Source organism: Falco cherrug, chromosome 3, assembly GCF_023634085.1.
Source record: "Falco cherrug isolate bFalChe1 chromosome 3, bFalChe1.pri, whole genome shotgun sequence".
In the NCBI taxonomy this organism is placed as follows: Eukaryota; Metazoa; Chordata; class Aves; order Falconiformes; family Falconidae; genus Falco; species Falco cherrug.
In genome coordinates this window covers 31,696,999-31,715,452 of record NC_073699.1, presented here as the reverse complement: position 1 = coordinate 31,715,452, position 18,454 = coordinate 31,696,999, and the positions used below count along the sequence as shown (strand labels likewise).

The 18,454-nt window shown below is 37.2% G+C and overlaps 1 protein-coding gene across 4 annotated transcripts in view; it reads left to right on the top strand.

Moving 5' to 3' along the window:
- Positions 1–16,765, top strand: part of DPY19L4 (dpy-19 like 4) — a 31,819-nt gene extending 15,054 nt beyond the window's left edge. For all 4 annotated transcript variants that reach the window (XM_055704529.1, XM_055704527.1, XM_055704528.1 and 1 more), the window contains 8 exons: positions 633–791; positions 2,479–2,598; positions 3,702–3,822; positions 5,266–5,322; positions 7,713–7,795; positions 9,493–9,625; positions 10,068–10,226; positions 13,452–16,765. In XM_055704529.1, the coding sequence (XP_055560504.1) occupies positions 633–791; positions 2,479–2,598; positions 3,702–3,822; positions 5,266–5,322; positions 7,713–7,795; positions 9,493–9,625; positions 10,068–10,226; positions 13,452–13,616 (997 nt within the window). In that variant the 3' untranslated portion in view covers positions 13,617–16,765. The remainder of the gene's footprint in view (positions 1–632; positions 792–2,478; positions 2,599–3,701; positions 3,823–5,265; positions 5,323–7,712; positions 7,796–9,492; positions 9,626–10,067; positions 10,227–13,451) is intronic.
- The last annotated feature ends 1,689 nt before the right edge of the window (positions 16,766–18,454 follow it).

Genomic DNA, 18,454 nt, shown 5'->3' with positions numbered 1-18,454 from the left:
AGAAGAGGGAGGAAAGCGAAACAAAGGAAGACAACAATGCATTCACGGCATCACATGCTGCACCAATTCCACTTGAGAATACACATTGATAGTGCTTCTTGGCAGAGTATATAGTCTTTTTGCTCATTATTTGAGAAAGAAGAATGATCAAGTGGGTTCGGCTACAGAACTAGAATTTCAGCATTAAGGATTCTATTCTTGGCAGTGCCTCAGGCTTGTTTGTGATCTCAGATGACCACTTTCCCTTCATCTCCCTGTTCGGAAGGAGGACAAGTGTACCTTCTTGCATCAGTATCTCTAAAGTCTTAATCCACTGAAAACTAAGTGCTTTGTGGTTCCATTAATGGAGTTATATGGGAGGTTGGGTTTTTGTGGTATAAAGGAGTTGTAGTCTGGTCTCTTCAGATGACAGATTCTTTTTTGAAAGTTAAGCTTTTGACAGTCACTCTAAAGGGTACTTCCAAAGTGGTTTCAAATGATAAAAAGATGACTTCTCAAAGATGAATTTCAAATAGTTTCCTATGACATGAATAGGTTAAACTGTGATTGGCTGTGTGCTGGGTTGTTTTTTTTTTCTCTCTAATCTGTGGGGTATTGTTACTGTTTTTAATGGGATGTTTTTGCCTTACTAGGAATTTTACAATGAATTGGCTCCTTTGTCAAGAATCTCTTCAGGCACCCTCCCAAGACTTTTTTTTGCGACTAACACAGTCATCGCTGTTGCCTTTCTATATTTTAGTATTAATTATCTGCCTTTTTTCTGTAACTCAGGTCATTTTTAGGAGAATTTGGTAAGTAACTTACTTATAGTGAAAAATAAGAAGTTAAAAATAAGAGGTTTATGAATGTCTTAAGTGAATGGTCATCATGTTTGTTGCTCTGAAGTTTATTGCACCATTGAGCTTGCCACGGTGTGAGCACCAGTGGAAAGGCCCATCAGAGGCTCCTAAAGAAAGACCTTTAGTGAGGAACTTCTTGATCATTCCTCCAGTCAGGACAGGGAGTTGTCATTGGTTTGTTTCCCTATAGGTGCAATTCCTACATAGCTCTGGCTAATGTTTTGTGATATGTTTATGTTTCTTCCTATTGAGGGAGAAGGATGTTTTGTCTGTTTTCCCCTTGGAGCAGCAAAGTTATCTGGTTGTTGCTAGAGATTTTGTTTCTCAGTTTTGGGTTTGGTTTTTGTGGGTTTTTTTTTTCCAAGTTTACATACAGTGAAGGATGAGATGGGTGGAGTTGAGAGCATTTCAGATTTCTAATCCTTCATTTTTTTTTTTTAAAACTCTTTTTTACTGTGATAAGGTCCATCAACCTTTTCTGCTCAGAACAGAGATGAAGTAAAACTGACTCAATTGTTTTTTTAGTTTCACAGTGATTCACAGTTCCCTTGAGAGAAGGGGTAGTGGAGCTGTCTGTTTACAGACTAAGAATAGCAACACTGTAGATCCTAGCATAACTTGTCTTGGAAACTCAATGGCTAGGAAATTATCTCTTCCTGGTGGATGAGTGGTGTAACTGCTCAGGTATTACGGAAAATTTCTCATTTGTCTGCAGCAAAAAATCAACAGTATTTTTCAAGAACAAAGACTTATAATAAATAAAAATTATACTCCTATAAATTAAAATGTTTGTCAGGTTGAATGTGTGATAGTATATTCAAAACAATGTAACAAATGTCTTATTTTTTGCTAGTGGTTGAAATAGCTATTTACTATTTCGCAATGAGCAGTGACTCCAGTATGTCCAACAGCTGTTTAAAGAAAAACTTAAAATAAATCTTCCTTCATCTTTTTAATTTTGAAGCAGTTAATAATCTCAAATGTTTTTCCATTTGTTGTGAGGAAACTTATTATAAAATTGTAACCTGAAATCACATCTTGGTAGAATAAAATGTTATCTGTTGTGCGCCTTGCTATTTCATTTGTAGAAAGAACATTTGTAGTAAGATTTTTGGTTATGATTTTTATTTAGAATGTATTACTGGAATTTACAGTAACGTGGCTAAAAACTATTTTTGTTATCTTAATTTGTCATAAAATGGTATACACATTCCATACTCAGTTATCATCCTACAGATTCCATAATTCTTCACCAAACTAATGATATGAAGAAACTTAGTTAGAATGACTGTACAGCATGCTTCATCTAAATGTTTGTGGAATGTGCATGCTCTTAAATTGGCCGTCTTTTGGTGCTGAATTACCTTAATTTAGGATTTACAGTCATAGGTAGTGATCCCATTCTATGAATTCACAGCCATTGCTCCAGAGAGGTTACAGTCTAAAGCAAGGGACAGCAGGTACTGATAGGTCATTGATGAAGTACAAAAACCAAATAAGCAGTGCAACAGTATTGTATGATGTGACACCCAGTGATCTCAGTGTACTGCTGACTTAACAGTCATAAAAGTATTCTTATTGGCACCTTTGCCTGAGATAATGTCTGAATTAAGTGATGTCTCATTTTCTCCAACTGCAGTGGTGAACCACTGAAAGAGACAGTTAAACTTGAGGATGGTCGAATTGGAGAGAGGCCAGAAATAGTTTATCATGTAATTCACACAATTTTACTTGGTTGTCTAGCGATGTGTTTGGAAGGGTAAGTCTGATTTTGATGTATCTCTTTTGAAAGCAACAGAGAGTTCCTAACTGGACATGATACACCATTCACCCCTTTGAAATTCACCCCTTTTCAGAAACGTGTTTGGCTTATAGTGGTACTAGTCAGTAGGGGAGAGAGCAAAGATCATTTTGACTGTAAATTGGGTACAGATATGTGATGAATTGTGCTTGGTCTCTTTAATGTGTTTTCCAAGCTTTAATGCAGCCAAAATCCAAGACATGAAGCAAATTTTGATCGCTTTCTTTATGGTGTTTAAGTGTAGATCTGCTGTAATTCTTTTAATAATGTATTCTAGCAAGATCTTGTGTAGTGTTTTAATGAACACAGTATGTTCTGGAATATTGGGACACTGAAGATTTCTTACCCATCTCGTTGTGTTTAGGCTAGCATGAAGTATACCTTTGCTTGACATGTTAAAGCAGTAGCAAAACTGTTTCCAAAGGTATTGTATTAGTCCTTAAAGCTAGAGAAGCTAATGTGTGGTAGATGTTCTGATCTTGGCTCTCAGCTAAATCAGCTTGAAGGTGGCAGACTTGTTTGTGTTATGCTCATCATCCTAAAATCTGAATATTCACAAATTCTTAAAGCAGAATGTTGTGTTACCGTGTAGTTGTCTTAACTTCACTAGTCTATCTTTTAGAGGCAGACAATACCAGACAAGCTTAAGTTGTTTGTTGAATATTTTCCTTTCCTTTCTTCAGGAGCTCCCTTATAGCAGAGTGTCTGTACAGCTTTGCTGAATAGCTGCTTTTTATCCTTGCTTGGCTGGAAAACTGCAACAGCCAAGTGGACTTTACCAGTCTCTTTGATTTTTCTTTCATCTTTCCCTGAACTCTGTGAAGGATTTTGTCATCTTTTACCTTGGATCTTGCTCCTACATCTTGCAGCAGATAATCAGATGCCTGCTTTTCTGCTAGAGATTTCCTCAGTTTACCCTTCAGTGCCATCAAATTTGATCTCAGATTGCTTGAACATCCAGACTGTGTTTGACATATAAAAATATTCAGATTTTTTTCATAAATAGCTTGAATACAGAGGCATGCACAGAGTCCCAACTAAGTTATTTCAGTGTTTTTCAGAATGAAATATCTATGGACGCCTTATGTTTGCATGCTTGCTGCATTTGGTGTGTGCTCTCCCGAACTTTGGATGACGCTTTTCAAGTGGCTTCGACTGAAAGCTGTGCATCCGATATTGCTGGTGAGACATGTTGCCGATGTCTTGGGAATTAGAGCTAGCAAATATGTAACTTTTCAAAAAACAATTACCTAAGGCCTATAGAAGAACCCATTAAAAGAACACGTAGTTCTTGTGAGCAGCAGATCTCATATAGTCTGCTTTTTCTGTGTCTTTCATTCTTAATACTGTGCTTTCATATGTTCTCTGGTACCTGGTGATAAAGTTCTGTTTACACTACAGCCTTTCCTTGCAAGAAGCAGACCTGTCTGCATCTCTCTTTCACTCATCTGATTTCTTTTAACAAGTCTTTGAGACTTCAAGTTCTCTGTCATATTTAGTTGAGACTGACCCAGAAGGTCATGTGGTTTTTAGGAGTAGTGCAGGAGGAAAAGTACAGGCATGCAAGGCAAGCATCGACATAAGCCTCGTTTCACTAGGAAATGAGGCTGAAAATGTGGCAGTTAGGTGTATTTAATCGCTGAGAATAAAGCTGCTTCATAAGAAATGGTAAGCAGAATTAACTTTGTATAAGATTTGTTCATGTGTGGCAATTACAGAGAAGTGTTGTAACTGAAAATGAGCTTGTGCTACAATGCAAATAGCTTCCCCACTTCCGAGCCTGGCTTTATTCTTAATATGCTGAGAGTTGCTCTGTGCAATTTTTAGCTGTTCTGTGCATTTTTTAAAATTAATAAGTATAGGATATTACTTACCTAAATTTTGAGAGGCTTATAGGAATAAATGTTTTATACTTGAGCAGAGATTCACTGTGTCATTTTGAAAGGGCCATACACTGTTACATCAGAAGCATTGACAGTGTAAAATGGTAAACACATTCTTTTGCGTACCTCATGCTTTCTGCTATATAGACCTGCTTTTTTTTACTGTTAACACAGTGGATACATTAATAGCTTATTATCAAGAGAACATCTTGTGTGCGTTCCTTATAAAATGTTTCTTGTACCATGCGAGCTATTTTCTCCTTTTTGCAAAGCAAAAATTATGTTGGCTAGAATGATGGTGTGCTGAAGAATGGGTTTCTGGAGTTTGCATATCAATACTGTTAATCTGAACAAAAGCATCAACAAGATCAGAGGTTTGAAATGCTTGTTTCATACTTTTTTCCCTTTCTCAGATTATCTCATAGCCTTTCTATGCGAGGTGTTCACCTTTCTTCTGTTCCCTACGTCATGTGCACGTTGCATCATTGTTATTTGAGTAGTAATTAACCATCCCTAATATTGATGGTAAAGTTATCATGGGACAAATAAGTTCTTGCCCAGCAAATTAGGCAAATTCTTGTTTGCGGTGAGTTTTTTTGCCTGGTGGAAAACCACAAAGTTTCACTTACTGCCACTCTAAGGTTTCAGGCATAAATGTAGCCTACTGTATGAGCAGAATCAACAGATAGTCCAAGGTCGGAGAACAGTGCATAATCCATTTCTTCTAACATGTATTTTATAGGCTCTTATTCTGAGTATGGCAGTTCCCACGATAATTGGATTCAGCTTGTGGAAAGAGGTAAGAAAAGTACCTTTGTGGGTTTTGTATTTAGGCACAATATGAGTCAAAATGATGAGCAAATATAATGAAATATACTTGGTGAAATGAAATATATATGGTGAAGTAAAGACTGTCATCCGCATTTTTCAGTATGAGGTATTTGACAATTTAATTTGTTAACAATTGCTTAGTGTAATTAAGAACTGTTTAAATTTATTTGAAGACTTTATTATGTTCAGCTATTATACTTTGGATATATAAACTGACTCAACAGAGAAAATGCTGCCAAATAAAAACTCGGGGTATTGAAAACTGTGTTGCCCCAATCTCGATTTTAGTGAGGGGGAATGAGGTTAGTTGGAAGTAAAATTATGGGAGGCCATACACAAATAATCTGTTTGAAAACCTCTCATCAAATTACAATGGAGCTAAATCCTTTGTGCAGAGCATTGTGTAGAGTTATGTATATACTACATTACAGGGAAGAAAAGCTGCAGATGTTTCCATGTTTATAATAAATACTTAGTTCTTTATTGCAAGCACAGGCAGAGTTTAGGGAAGATTATTTGGAAATAGTTTTTTAAACTTCTGTAAATGCAAAAAACATGGGAAATACCCTGTAAAGTGTAACCCTCTGCTACAAGATACAGCTTGGAAATAATTTGAATGGTTTTATAAGAATTCAAATATAAAACCCAGTCCTGACCAACAGTATTTTAACAGATTTTCTAACATCTATCTTAGAAGTTCTGGTTGCAATGTAATCTGACTCTTTACACATTTCTGCCAGAGCAACAGATACTCTCCTGAAAAGAAGCTAGTTGCTCAAAAAGAGTTATGAAATCTATTACAATAGAGGAAACTAGTTTAGTTGACCAAGTAATTCTTTTTCAGATTTTTTTATGAAAGCAGTGTGGGGATTTGGACTCTAGAGGGCTTCATCCATTGCAGATCCAGCTTTTGCTTTTAAGCAGCGGTGAACAGTTTGCTCTCCAGGTTCATAACTCATCCCTGAGCTTGGAAACTTTGATATATGGTAACAGGACGGTGCAAATGCCTTGTGGCTCTTAATCTCTTACCATGTCTATAAATGGCTGAGTGTAAAGCTCTGCATCTTTCTGCTTGGCTGCCTTCTGACTCAGTCTGGCATAGTCCCTCATCTAACTAGATTTTTCTAAGGGCTCTGGTTGCCAAGTCAAGATGGTTCTCCTTGGAGTGGCAGTAGAGGTTACTCTTTCTGTCCCATTGTTCTGGGGGCATTTCAGGTGTACGTATAACAGCACTGCTACAGCTTTGAGCCCTGATATGAACATATGGCGTCTGTTTTTGTACTACCCTAACGTGTCTGGTTGTAGACTGCTGTCAAGTGACAGCTGAACTGTTCAGGTAATGGGAGTGGAAACTCCTCAGTTAAAAGCAGGCCTTCACTTCCAAGTGTCTGTCCACTGTGGCTGTCCCAAAGTAAGTTGTCCCTTTAGTTTGGCATAACCTGTAAAATTTACCCTTTCCAGATCGAGCTGGCATCCAGTAGCTTTCACTTAGCATTTACAACAGTGTGAACGTGCTCCAGCCCCTAAAGCCTGGCCAGCTTCTAGCCATGCCTTCTCTAGATAAATGTTCAAAATGGCTCAAGGACTGACAAAATCTCCTGCCTTGATAAAGGACCTGTTGTTCCTTCATCCTTCACCCCTCAAACCTGACGGGGTAGGGAAGCCATGGCGCAGGCTTGCAATCTGGACTGGTCTGAAGGAGTTGGCATTCGATCTGACTTTCCAGGATCCCTTCTTTTCCCAAAATTTTTTTTTTTGAGAGTATAAACTGAGATATGTTATTTGATACAATATAGTGTACTTTCCTTCACTGCAGTGATTGAAGTAAAAGTTAGAAGAAAGTCCAGGGCAGATTACCAACATAAATTCACTAGGAAATTTCTTCTCTCCTGTCCTGCTTGCATAGCATCTTTCCATCAAGTCACAGAAGTCCAACCCCTCCTGCTCAAGCGGGTTTAGCATGAGAGATTTATCAGCCTCTTGGTTCAGTGTCCTTATTTATGTGCGTTTGCATATGAAGACCTGAACTATGGTTTTGATGCATTTAAGGCCAGTTTAAGTTGATGGATGTCGCTGCCGCGTAGGCTTTCTTGAGGGGTTTTAAAATGTTTTTTATTTATAAGTATTCTAATAAAATAGAGATGAGAACTTGTGTTTAATGTACTTATTTTGGAGAAAGTCTCCTGCTATCAGGTAAATATAAACTGTGTTTTGCAAAATAATTCAAAAATACAAATCAGGAGGGAAAACTCAGATGAAACCCCTTTCTGTTGCGTTACTTAAGACCTTAATATAATGAGATGCTCTATAGATTTATTTTTTTTCTCAACTGTAAGTAACTGAATATGTTTCCATCAGTTTTTCCCTAGGATAATGACAGAGCTTTCAGAACTACAAGAGTTCTATGATCCTGATACAGTAGAACTTATGACATGGATAAAGTAAGTATGAAGTCCCACATTTCTATTTTACTGCTTTATGTCAGGGTATTTTTATCTCAGCATTTTAATCTGAGTATTTCCTTGCTAAGTCATTCCATGATGTATGGGAGGAAAAGTGTGTATTTTAAGTTTGGTATTATTCCCATGGAAAGAAACAGGAGTTTATCATTGATTACAAGAGGAGAAGATCCTAAAACATGCAGGCAAATCATGTTTAATATCATTACTATATCTAATTTACTAATAAAGGTGGACATATTAGTACTTGGTTCTTCCCGTGTTAATTTTTCAGTAGATTAGAGGATTCATGTTGATTGTAATCCCAACAGGGGACAGAAATACTGAAATTTTTGTGTGCATGAACCAGTAAAATGAAATGCCTGCATATGAGGATTTAGAGACCTCAGTCAGGTTACCTGCAATGTATGATTCAAACTTCCCCTTTAACCAGAAGGCTGGAAGGGTTCTTACCTGTCTGGCTAGGCAGGGCATAGCAAATACTGAACTATTCTATATAGTTCATACTGAGCCATATACATAGCTAATACAAAGTCAAGTGATTTTCACAGATGCATTTTTCACCAAAAGTTTTGGAACTGTATTCTGGCCTTATTCAATCTGACTTAGAGCTAGGTCATTAGGAACTGCACTTCTCTGAAAATTAGATCCCCTGTGTTCAGATAACTTACTTTTAACTGTATTTTTTTAGCATATTATTTTCTGTATTTATGTAGTCTTTAATGTCAACCTGTTCATACTCAGAAAAAAGGCTGGTAATTACGGTGTTCCAGCCAATTTCTTCTTTCTGTTAATAGTAGAGTATGTTGTTTGTCACTGCTGTAGCTCAAGGCAGCAAGTGGAATAATGCCAAGTACCTAATGGCTTTTACATTAGTCTGCATATATTACACTTCAAGTACATAATTAATCATGGTGAATTGCACTGAGATTCAGTCAGCTAGGAGCAATTTGACTACCCTTATTTGTAGCAGCTGTTCATATCTTTAATGAAAATAAAGATTATTTTTTTTTCTTAGGGATATACTTAGATCTCCATATTGGAATTTTAATGTCATTATTATAGAATATTTTCTCTCTGATAATATGAATTTATTTTGAATTTTCTCTGCATGAAAAATTGCCCAAAGTCTGTAATAAAGTGTGACAGTGACTGTTTTCTTTCACTAATGCAGGAGTATGGATAGTCAAAAGATGAAACCAAACCCAGAAACATAATTACTGTAGACATTATTCTGTATCATGACACTATTTCCTTGTAGATGATGAAGTACATGGTCCTAGAGATCAACCGAAAATAATCACAAATCTTTCCCTTACAATGTAACATCATGTTTCTCCTTGTACCTATCCTCCCTCCCAAGCTTATTTTGTCACAAGTCAGCTACCATTCAGGAAAGCAATAGTTTGATCCATTTCAGGACTGCAAGGGGAGGGAAAGAGAACAGCTAGAGGCCTTCCTTGCAAACCGTATTGCTGCAGGTCTGAGTTTTTCCCAGTAAGGAAACTACTGCCCACTGCAGCATTAACACCAATTGTAATTAGACCTTCAATGATTTCTTCGTATACTCCAATTCATACCATAGCACCTTAAAAGATTCACACAGTGTATAAAATTAAAACATTGTTTTGAGAAATGCAACCTGTACCCAAACATGTATGCTTATGTTGCTTTTGCAGACGACAGGCTCCTGTGGCTGCTGTGTTTGCAGGCAGCCCGCAGTTAATGGGTGTGATTAAGCTTTGTACTGGATGGATGGTGTCAAGCTTGCCTTTATATAATGATGACGATCTTCTAAAAAGAAATGAAAATGTGAGTATCCAATTCTATAAATATGGCATCTCACAGGACCTGTCTTCCTGTCTTCCTCTTCACCCGAATATAATGAGAAAAAAAAATATCTATTATATTAAATGGAAGGAGGACACAGAAGTCCAGCAAACAGGGAAGGAGAGTATCAAGTAGATTCTCAGTGCTTCACTCTGGACAGAAATAAATATCAAAGTACTATTTGTGAAGACTTTTCAGGGTACTTGGAGTATGTAAGATGAGAACTCGCCATCAGCAGAGGCAAATACTTCCCATTCAGCTGGTCATTACATCACCCGTTTTGGAGATTTAAAAAACAAACATTTTATAGCTTGGTGTGTACATATATAATTTGTTGTTGCAGATAAGTCGTCTCCCCCACCCCACCCCGTTTAATTTGTCACTGATCTTTTGCATTGCATGAACATGTCTTCTTAATCTATAGATTTATCAGATCTATTCAAAGAGGTCAGCAGAGGATATTTATAAGATACTTACATCTTACAAAGCCAATTTTCTGGTTATTGAAGATTCAATTTGCAATGAAGTGGGACCTGTAAGAGGATGTAGAGTTAAAGATCTGTTGGATATTGCCAATGGTCATGTAAGTAACAGTAAGAAAAAATTAATGTTTGAATGCATAAATAATTCGTTTTAAAAAAATCTTCTTACAATGCTCATCTTATTTTTCTGATTGTAATTGACATGTAGACAAAGACTCATAAATTTTAAAAGTGATCAGTTAAGTTTTGGTTTGTCTGTTTCTTACACACCTGTAATCTTACCCCATACTGTTCTTTAACTGCCCCAACTCCTCCTAATACATTACTATCTAGCTGTGTTGCTTTTCTGCCAATGATTAGATGCCATTTAGCTATATGTAAATGTTTAAGACTGTAACACCTGAAGAGGTCTTAAAAAAGCAGTAAAGCCCTGCCTCAGAGGGCATTCTTTACTAGTTTTAAAGGTAAACACTTAAAATTAATAAACAGGGTTCTTCTAAAACTCTGCCTGGGATGAGGACTAGCCTGCCATTCAATTCAGTACAACCTGTTTGGTACTGATGAAGTTACAAGTCTGTTTGGTTCAGCCTTGCAGATAGGTTAGCACCCCAACAGATAGTTTAAGCCACAGCTGGTGGAAAGATTGGTTGAATCAGCTACTTCAGTCATTGCCACACTGTGTCTGTTCTGAACGCTGATAGTGCTGCTCTTACTGGTGAAGTAGGGGATGAGATGGGATTTATAAAGTGATCTCATTACCACTTGTTCATCTGCTTCCTGGGAATCCAGAAAAAGTTTTGACTGTATAAAGGCAGGAGTGGCCCTAAACTCACTTAGGGTCTGGTTGCTTATTCTCAGGTCAACAGGAGAGAGGGTGTTGCCAGTTGCTTCTAAACAGTCACAGGTTAGCTTCATTTAGTTAGTTTCCTCACTGAAAAAAAGGATTTAAGCATCTGTTTGAGATTACAGCCTGTTGTGTATTAACTACACCAAATTAATCCTTGGGTTGAATGCTTTTTTTTTTTTTTTAATGGGGAAGATACATTTGTTTCTTGTGTATAGTCTTATACTCCATTCTTGGGGAAAAATCCCAAGCTGTTCATCTGTGGTAGGTATTTTATAAGCTCTACTTTCAATGATAGATGTTTCAAAAGAACTTGTAAGCATTTCATTTCTGTAGTTGCTTTCATTTGGCGGAATAATTATAGGGGCGATACATTTTCAGGGGATTACTCTTGGAATTTCCCTAGGAATCTACAACTGGTGTCAGTTTTACTTGAAGGTTTCCTGGACAGTTTATCCATGGAGGATATTGTCTCTTTTTCTACTAACTTCCTTAGCGTTGCTGAAATCTATCTTTTTTCTTTCTTTGCCTTGCTGCTAAAAATCACGTATGCCATGATTATTCCATGTTGTAACCAATATACTGTACTGTAACAGAGTGTGTGTGTGTATGAATAACCTCCATCAGTGATGATCAGCACGTTATCTCTCAGTTTCTTCTCAGATCTGTTTTTGCACGAGTAAGTTCCTGTTTCCTCTTCATACTTTAGCATGTCAGCTGGAACAATTAACCACAATTTCAGGATTCCATTCACTCTTAGCCCTGCATCTCTCATTTCAGTGCTTCCTGCATGCCTCTCTCTCGCATGTAATTCCGATCTCATCCTAACTTCAGCAGCACATTTTTACTGTCAGGTTTTTACATTTTTGTTTGATTCATATATCAGAATGAGTTTCTTCATCCTTTAATTCCTAACACTCAGTTTGTTGAGTTCATCCTAAAGAACACTTCCCGGTACTTTTCAGAGCGGTTATTGCTTGCGATGATAATTTCAGTCAAAGAGGGGAAAAAAAGCCATCAAAAGACAGTATCCAGTGCAAAGAGCCTGTCTTTGATAAATGGCACACACCATGCTGTTAGTACACAAAAACAGTCAGTTACTATTTTTGTGTAATTAGGATTGTCAAAATGACAAGCTTTATCCTATTTATAGTGGAGAGATTAAGAAGGAGAAAAGAAGGTACATTATGAAAGTTTCAGTTAAAATCTGTTCTGCTGAATGTCTGTAATCTAAATCTGTAACAAAACAACTAATATGTGCATCTAAATGTAGACAACTGAGTGTTCAGTATTTTTAGAAAAAGATGTTTGGCTAGTAATGAACATCACTTATTTCCTGTCTGGCTGAGTCCATACTGGGTTGGATGCTAAAAATGATAGTTGTAGAAAAAATATTGGAATAGCCAACAGGAATAAAGGGGGGGGTGGGGTGTGGTTTTTTGTTTGTGTGGTTTTTTTCCCCCAGAAAGTTGACATAGTTTGTTCCTGCAAGCTGACATAGTGTGTCGTCTGAGGAAGCTTTGAAACAAAACTCTGTTTGCTTGCTAACAAAAATTGTCTAAGTCGCATTGGAAGATTATCAAGACTTTCCAAACTAGTGGAGGCTAGTGCACATGTAGGTGGAAACTGCAGCGTTAACTTATTCCCAGAGTAAGTGAGACAGTGGACATGCTCTTATGCTCTTGACAGGTCTGTGGATGTGTTTTCCAAATAGCTGTGTTTAAGAAGAAAAGTATTGCTTCCTAGCTTGGACCATGTCCTGCAGTCCTAGTCTGGTATCTTGTTTCTGACAGAGGCTGAGAGCATGTGATTATTGATAGGGCAAGACAGCTGTTTTCCAGTAGTCTGTTGCTGAAGGACTATAGCTCAAGGGAAACATCTTTGAGTTTGGTAGCCACTGGTAGATTTTTCTCCATGAATTTGTCCTACCGCCTTTTTTTTAAACCAGCTTGAATTTGTGCCATCAGGAGTAGTGAAGGGATTTCTTCAAGGATATCAGGTAGTAGATGCTAAAACACACAAGCAGTTTGCTTCCAAGTCAGTTGGTTGGAATTTATAGTGTGATACGTGTGTGTGTCTTCAGTCTTTATTCGGCATGTCAAACTTACTTGGCCTGGAAAAAGTAATTGAGAATTTCCTTCCCTACATAGGTGGTATGCTATGTGCAGGTCAGGTTTGAAGTACTGGGCAAACGGGGCATGTGGAAAATTTCCACTGCTGGTGTGCTTCGTTGTATGGATAAAGTACACTGATTTTAACGTCTGATATCCTGACAAAGGTATTAATTCTCAAAGGCTATTTTAGATGGTCAAACAAATTATAGGGGAATATGTTTTCAGCTTATTGGAATCATACAGTATGGAAATTAAATTTCTATTGTAAATTAAATTTACAGAATACAGAAGTAAATTAAATATACAGAATTACATTCTGTAACCACTTATCTTCGGTATTTTAATTAGTTGTTCTTCTTTTCTGACAGGTGGTTTGTGAGGAAGGTGACAGTTATGCCTACTCAAAATATGGACGATTTTGTCATGAAATCAAAATGAACTATTCTCCATATGTGAATTATTTTACACGGGTATACTGGAATAGATCCTACTTTGTGTATAGAATCAACACTGTGATATCCTTCCAGTCGTGAAAAAGCATGCAAGCTTCTTTCTGAAGATTGATTGTGAATGAAATCCAGTTGGAAAAGTCACATTTTGATCAAGGAAGTCATTTTTGCAGATACTTGTGCACGCATGCAGTGTATTGACAACTTTATTTTACCAAACTGGAATTCTCTGAACTACAGATCAACAGACACAGATAGCATCTTCGAAGGAAACAGGAAAATTTGTCAATTTTACAGTCTCTACAAAGTGTGACAGTCTTCCATGTTTTTGCATTTTTCTTCCCAATACAAACCACCTTAATCTTCATGTAAATGAAATTTCTAACTGTAGTACTAGAGAGCTGATGTGGGTAGACTGCAGTAAATGCAGAAAGATTATTTAAAGAGCTCATTTAAGTCATATAGCTTTTATTTTCTAGCAAGAAAGCAATTGGTATCCTGAGTCTTTTCAAGTAAGTGTTTGGGGGTTTTGGTTTTTTTGTTGTTTTCATTGTTCCTGTCTTCCACTGTAAACATTTCTATGTTTATGAAGCATACATTCATACATCTTACGTGTAGCTATAGTGTTTGTATAAATCAAATAAGGAAGCCTTTATTTAACAACACTTCCAGAGATTAAGGCACTGATCTCTACATTGTTAAGAGACATGTTGGTGGAAGTGCTTGGACTTAGACCTAGCAGTAGGAGTTAACAAGATCAGATCTTCAGTTTGGAAAGAACTTGTCTTCAGGATTTTTCCATGCTTAAATGTGTATGTGTGTATGCATACGTGTGTCTTAGCAGCCATCAGAACGGGCCAGTATACAACTGTATGCCATACTTGGTTTTAGACAAGGGTAGCAGGACAACCAGGTTTGCTGCTGAGACTTCTGCACTTCTGTTTCACCCCTTCGGTGTGTGCGCTGGTGTGTGTGTGTATGTATGGGGAGGGATGGGTGATCCTCATTTTGTTCAATTTTTATGTGATAGTTATATTAAGATAGTGCCATAACTGCAATGTAAAAACCTATATTCACCACCATTGATAAATAATGGTACAGTTTTTCATATCTATTTTTATATCAATTATGCAACTACACTGAGATCTTTGAAAATTGGGGAAAGTACTCTGCGATCTTGCTTCCCTCTCAAATTTGTCTTCCTTGTATGACCCCCTTTTCCTCTACAACTATTTTTTGTAACAAATGGGCTGTTCATCCTGTTTGTTGCTGGATAATATACCTTCAAGAGAATATTCAGCTCTGGGCCTAATCCTGGTGGTGTGAGTGGAAAATCCAATAAAAGGTAACGGTAGCTTTGCTTACGTAGGTGTAGCTGAACAAAAAGCCAGGACATAAGTTTTGGAAGAGGTTATTCATCTGTTAGGAGTTAACCTGCAGTTATGGATTTGTGTAACACCTGGCCCAGAGACCAGTCTAGCGGGCATATGGGAACAGTTCTTTGGAGCCCATGTATGATGTATCCGTGATGAAGGATCGGGCATAATAGGAAGAACCCTCAACTGAAAAATCTGCAAACCATTCTGCAAATGAAAGCTGCAAAATGATCCTTACTGCACTTCTTGATAAAATACAAAGTCAGAGATTTTTAACTCTGGAATTATTAGGAACTGCAGCAGGTTGGTGTATGTGGGGGTTCTTATCTGCTCTACACAGATATACTTCCTTACTTTGCAGTAAGTGCTGCAGGTAGTGCTGCAATTTTTTAAAACCTATGATCACTGTTGCAATGATTTAAAAGAAAAAAAGTTTTATTGTTGTAAAAGTCAAGATGTCTGTAATCTGTTTTTTACTTTCAGTTACATTTGTAGGCCTATGAGTCTTGACAGGATGTTAAATTCTGCGTTTTATTTGAAACCAATATTCAGATAAATATACTGGATGTGATCATGGAGAGAAACATTTGTCAGTATAACTGAGTTACAAGTTAAAAGTAAATATCCCTTCTGGGGATGCAGTTGTGTTGGGGGCAGTGTGTATGTGTGTCTGGCCAAATGCAGTCTGCATTTGTTTGCTTATGCACGAGTGCATATGTTTTACTGCACTGGTATTTCAGAATTTTCAATTACCATGTAACAGTGGAAGCGAGTTTATTAACTTGAGCTATGGCAGGCCTGCAGGAACCTTCTCTGTATGTGCTAGTGTAGATGTAGATGTAATATTTGGAAGTAAGTTTAGAGTTCCTTATACAATTTAAGTTTGTTTGAGTCGCTGTCAAGGAATTACATGTCTGTCAGTCATTTACTTGCCTGAAGTTAAGAATTCATGAATACCATTTCATAACAGCAATAAGGCATTCCAGGTAGCAAACTTCAGGGTTACAACTGCACTTGGGTGGATGAAGTCGCATAGCTTACGGCTTCATGCCTTAGACTGCCATGCCAAGATGCAATATTTAACTATCCTTGACCGCCTGTTGTTTTTTACCGCATACATATGTTTACTGCAATGCTGTATGTATGCATTACCACGTAGATAGTAGTTTGAATACTTACATGTAGAGCACACGTCAAAAAAACACTAATGAGACCATCCGTACATCTAAGAAAACTATCTTGTAGGGTAGTTTGGCCTTTACACATGTTTAAATGAACATGTTGAACTTTATTTGAACTGTGACATAGTTATTATTAGTTTTGTCATAGTTTTTAAGATGTATTCTTGATACTTCAATTGATTCTGCTTTAGGAGAATCATTTAAGATTTTTACCTTGCTTTTTATATTAGAGAAAATTGTATTGCAGCACCATTGGCACAGCAGCCTTAAGTAGCAGAAGGAGCCTTTTATGTGGGAAAAATATTGCTGTTGTTCCAGTAAAAAGGCAACATTTTTTAAATGAATGACTGGAAGAATCATGTCTTAGAAAATTATGAACTTGAATTTCTTATCCAGCTATGGATTAGCAAAAATATTGTCTATTCTTATCTCCACCTTCTGTGAAAAATAAACAGTAAGTTTCATGATATCCCTCAGAAGAACAGCGATAGGGCGTAATTACTTTGGAGTTGTACACGCAACCCTAGCTTGGTTTTCAACCAGGTCACAGGTTTAACTGCCTGAAAGGGCTGGGGGAATGTTTTGCAAATTTTGATCTGTTTTGCTGTAGATAGATGTTGCAATTCAGTTGAAACATGTGCCTTGCAAGCTTTTATTAAACAAACAAAAAACTCAATTTGTGTTTCTTTTTGTGAAGATTTTTTTCTTTAATTCCTGTCCCTCTGATTTCTAGAGTTTTCATTGTGTCATAATACCCCAGCCTTGAAGAATGCTGGTGTAGTGAGTGGTGCAGCTAGGATGTATGCCAGCCATCTAACAGATGTTCAGTGGGAAGAATGAGAATTTGCATAGCAATTTGTGTTGCTATTTTGCTGGCTTGTTTCCTCCTTCATATTTCCAATTTCTGATGTGCTTGGTCGTCATAAATGCAAAAAAATTCCCTTGAAAGAATAAATAAAGTACAGTATTTTCAGGCACTCACCTGTTACCATTAGACTTGTGGAATAAATTTTAATCAAGCCACAGCTAAACTGACACATACAGTTTTGTCTTAATCTTAAAAAAATGCTCTTTCATGTCCTGAATTACATACTTGAATGCAGTTGGTAGATTTGCCAGGAGTTGTTTGAGACTAATTAAGTAAAGGCATTTCAGAACACTAGCTTCTATTCATATTATTTAAAAAAAAGCCACTGGCTTTATTTCTTGCAAGTAAGTGGAATTACAATTTAATACAATACAATCTTAAATGCAGTTTTCATTGGGGGAGTAAGGAGGAGACACACAAATATGGAGGAAAGAGGGCCAAAGGGTTTAACAGGCATTGAAAATTCTCAAGACTGTTTGCTCTGGTGGCATTACTGTTTACTGAAAGGTAGAAGGTTAGGGACCAAATCTTTTTCCTAGGATCTTACTTCCACGAAGTCATCTGCAAATGTGCAAATCTTGTGACCCTTCATCAGCTTTCCCGTGCAATTTGCATGAATAGGAGCTGCGAGATCAGGTGGTAGGGATTGTAAATTGTCATTGAAACACTTTTTAATGAGTGCTGTTAACTTCGTATAACCTAGCCTAACCAAAAATCTACTGGGAGAAGCGTAGGCTGTTCGTGTGAAGGTGTGGGCATGTGTGTTGTGTTTGTATTTAGAGATGTCTGGTTTACTACAGTGTTTTGGAATTGTAATGAGTAACTTCTGTTACCGCTGGTGGTGGCTGAATCTATGAATCTCCTGAATATTGACAGGCAGGTGGACTCAAGAGTACTATGGTATTAAGGATGAAAGAAAAGCTGAGTTTATTCCAATACAAGCAATATTTCATGTGAAATAATACCTCAACGTAAGTCTGTGTAATCATGCCTTTAGTACTCTTTAAAAATTAACTTGGGGTGGGCATGTGTGCGGGTGGGGGTGGTGAGGAGCAGGGAAAGTGGGAATTCTAAAACATGCAGCGTGTATCATTTTAGTAATCATTTCTATTTCATCAGTACAGCTAAAAGAGAACATCATCATTCTGTTGCTGTACTCTTACTATGCCAGGTGCAGAGCTAGCAATGCCCAGAGATCTTCTGAATTGTTTGGTACCTCAACTAGATGTTTGAATGTGTAATTAATCTGGAAATATTTGTGATTTCAGCGCAGTTAAAAATATGTAATTCTGCCTTTCAAGTGATGTTTAAGGTTACGTATTTATTTGATGGAAAAGAGGTGGGTGTTTAATGCCTTTCAAAGTTTTAAACTTTGTTTCTTCAGTAATGCAGAGGAATTACTGGTGGTGCTTTACTTGTGAGCAGTGACGTTTAGCAGTAGTGTATACGACATATGGACATATCTATGTGCAGTTATTTAATAACAAATCTAAGCAA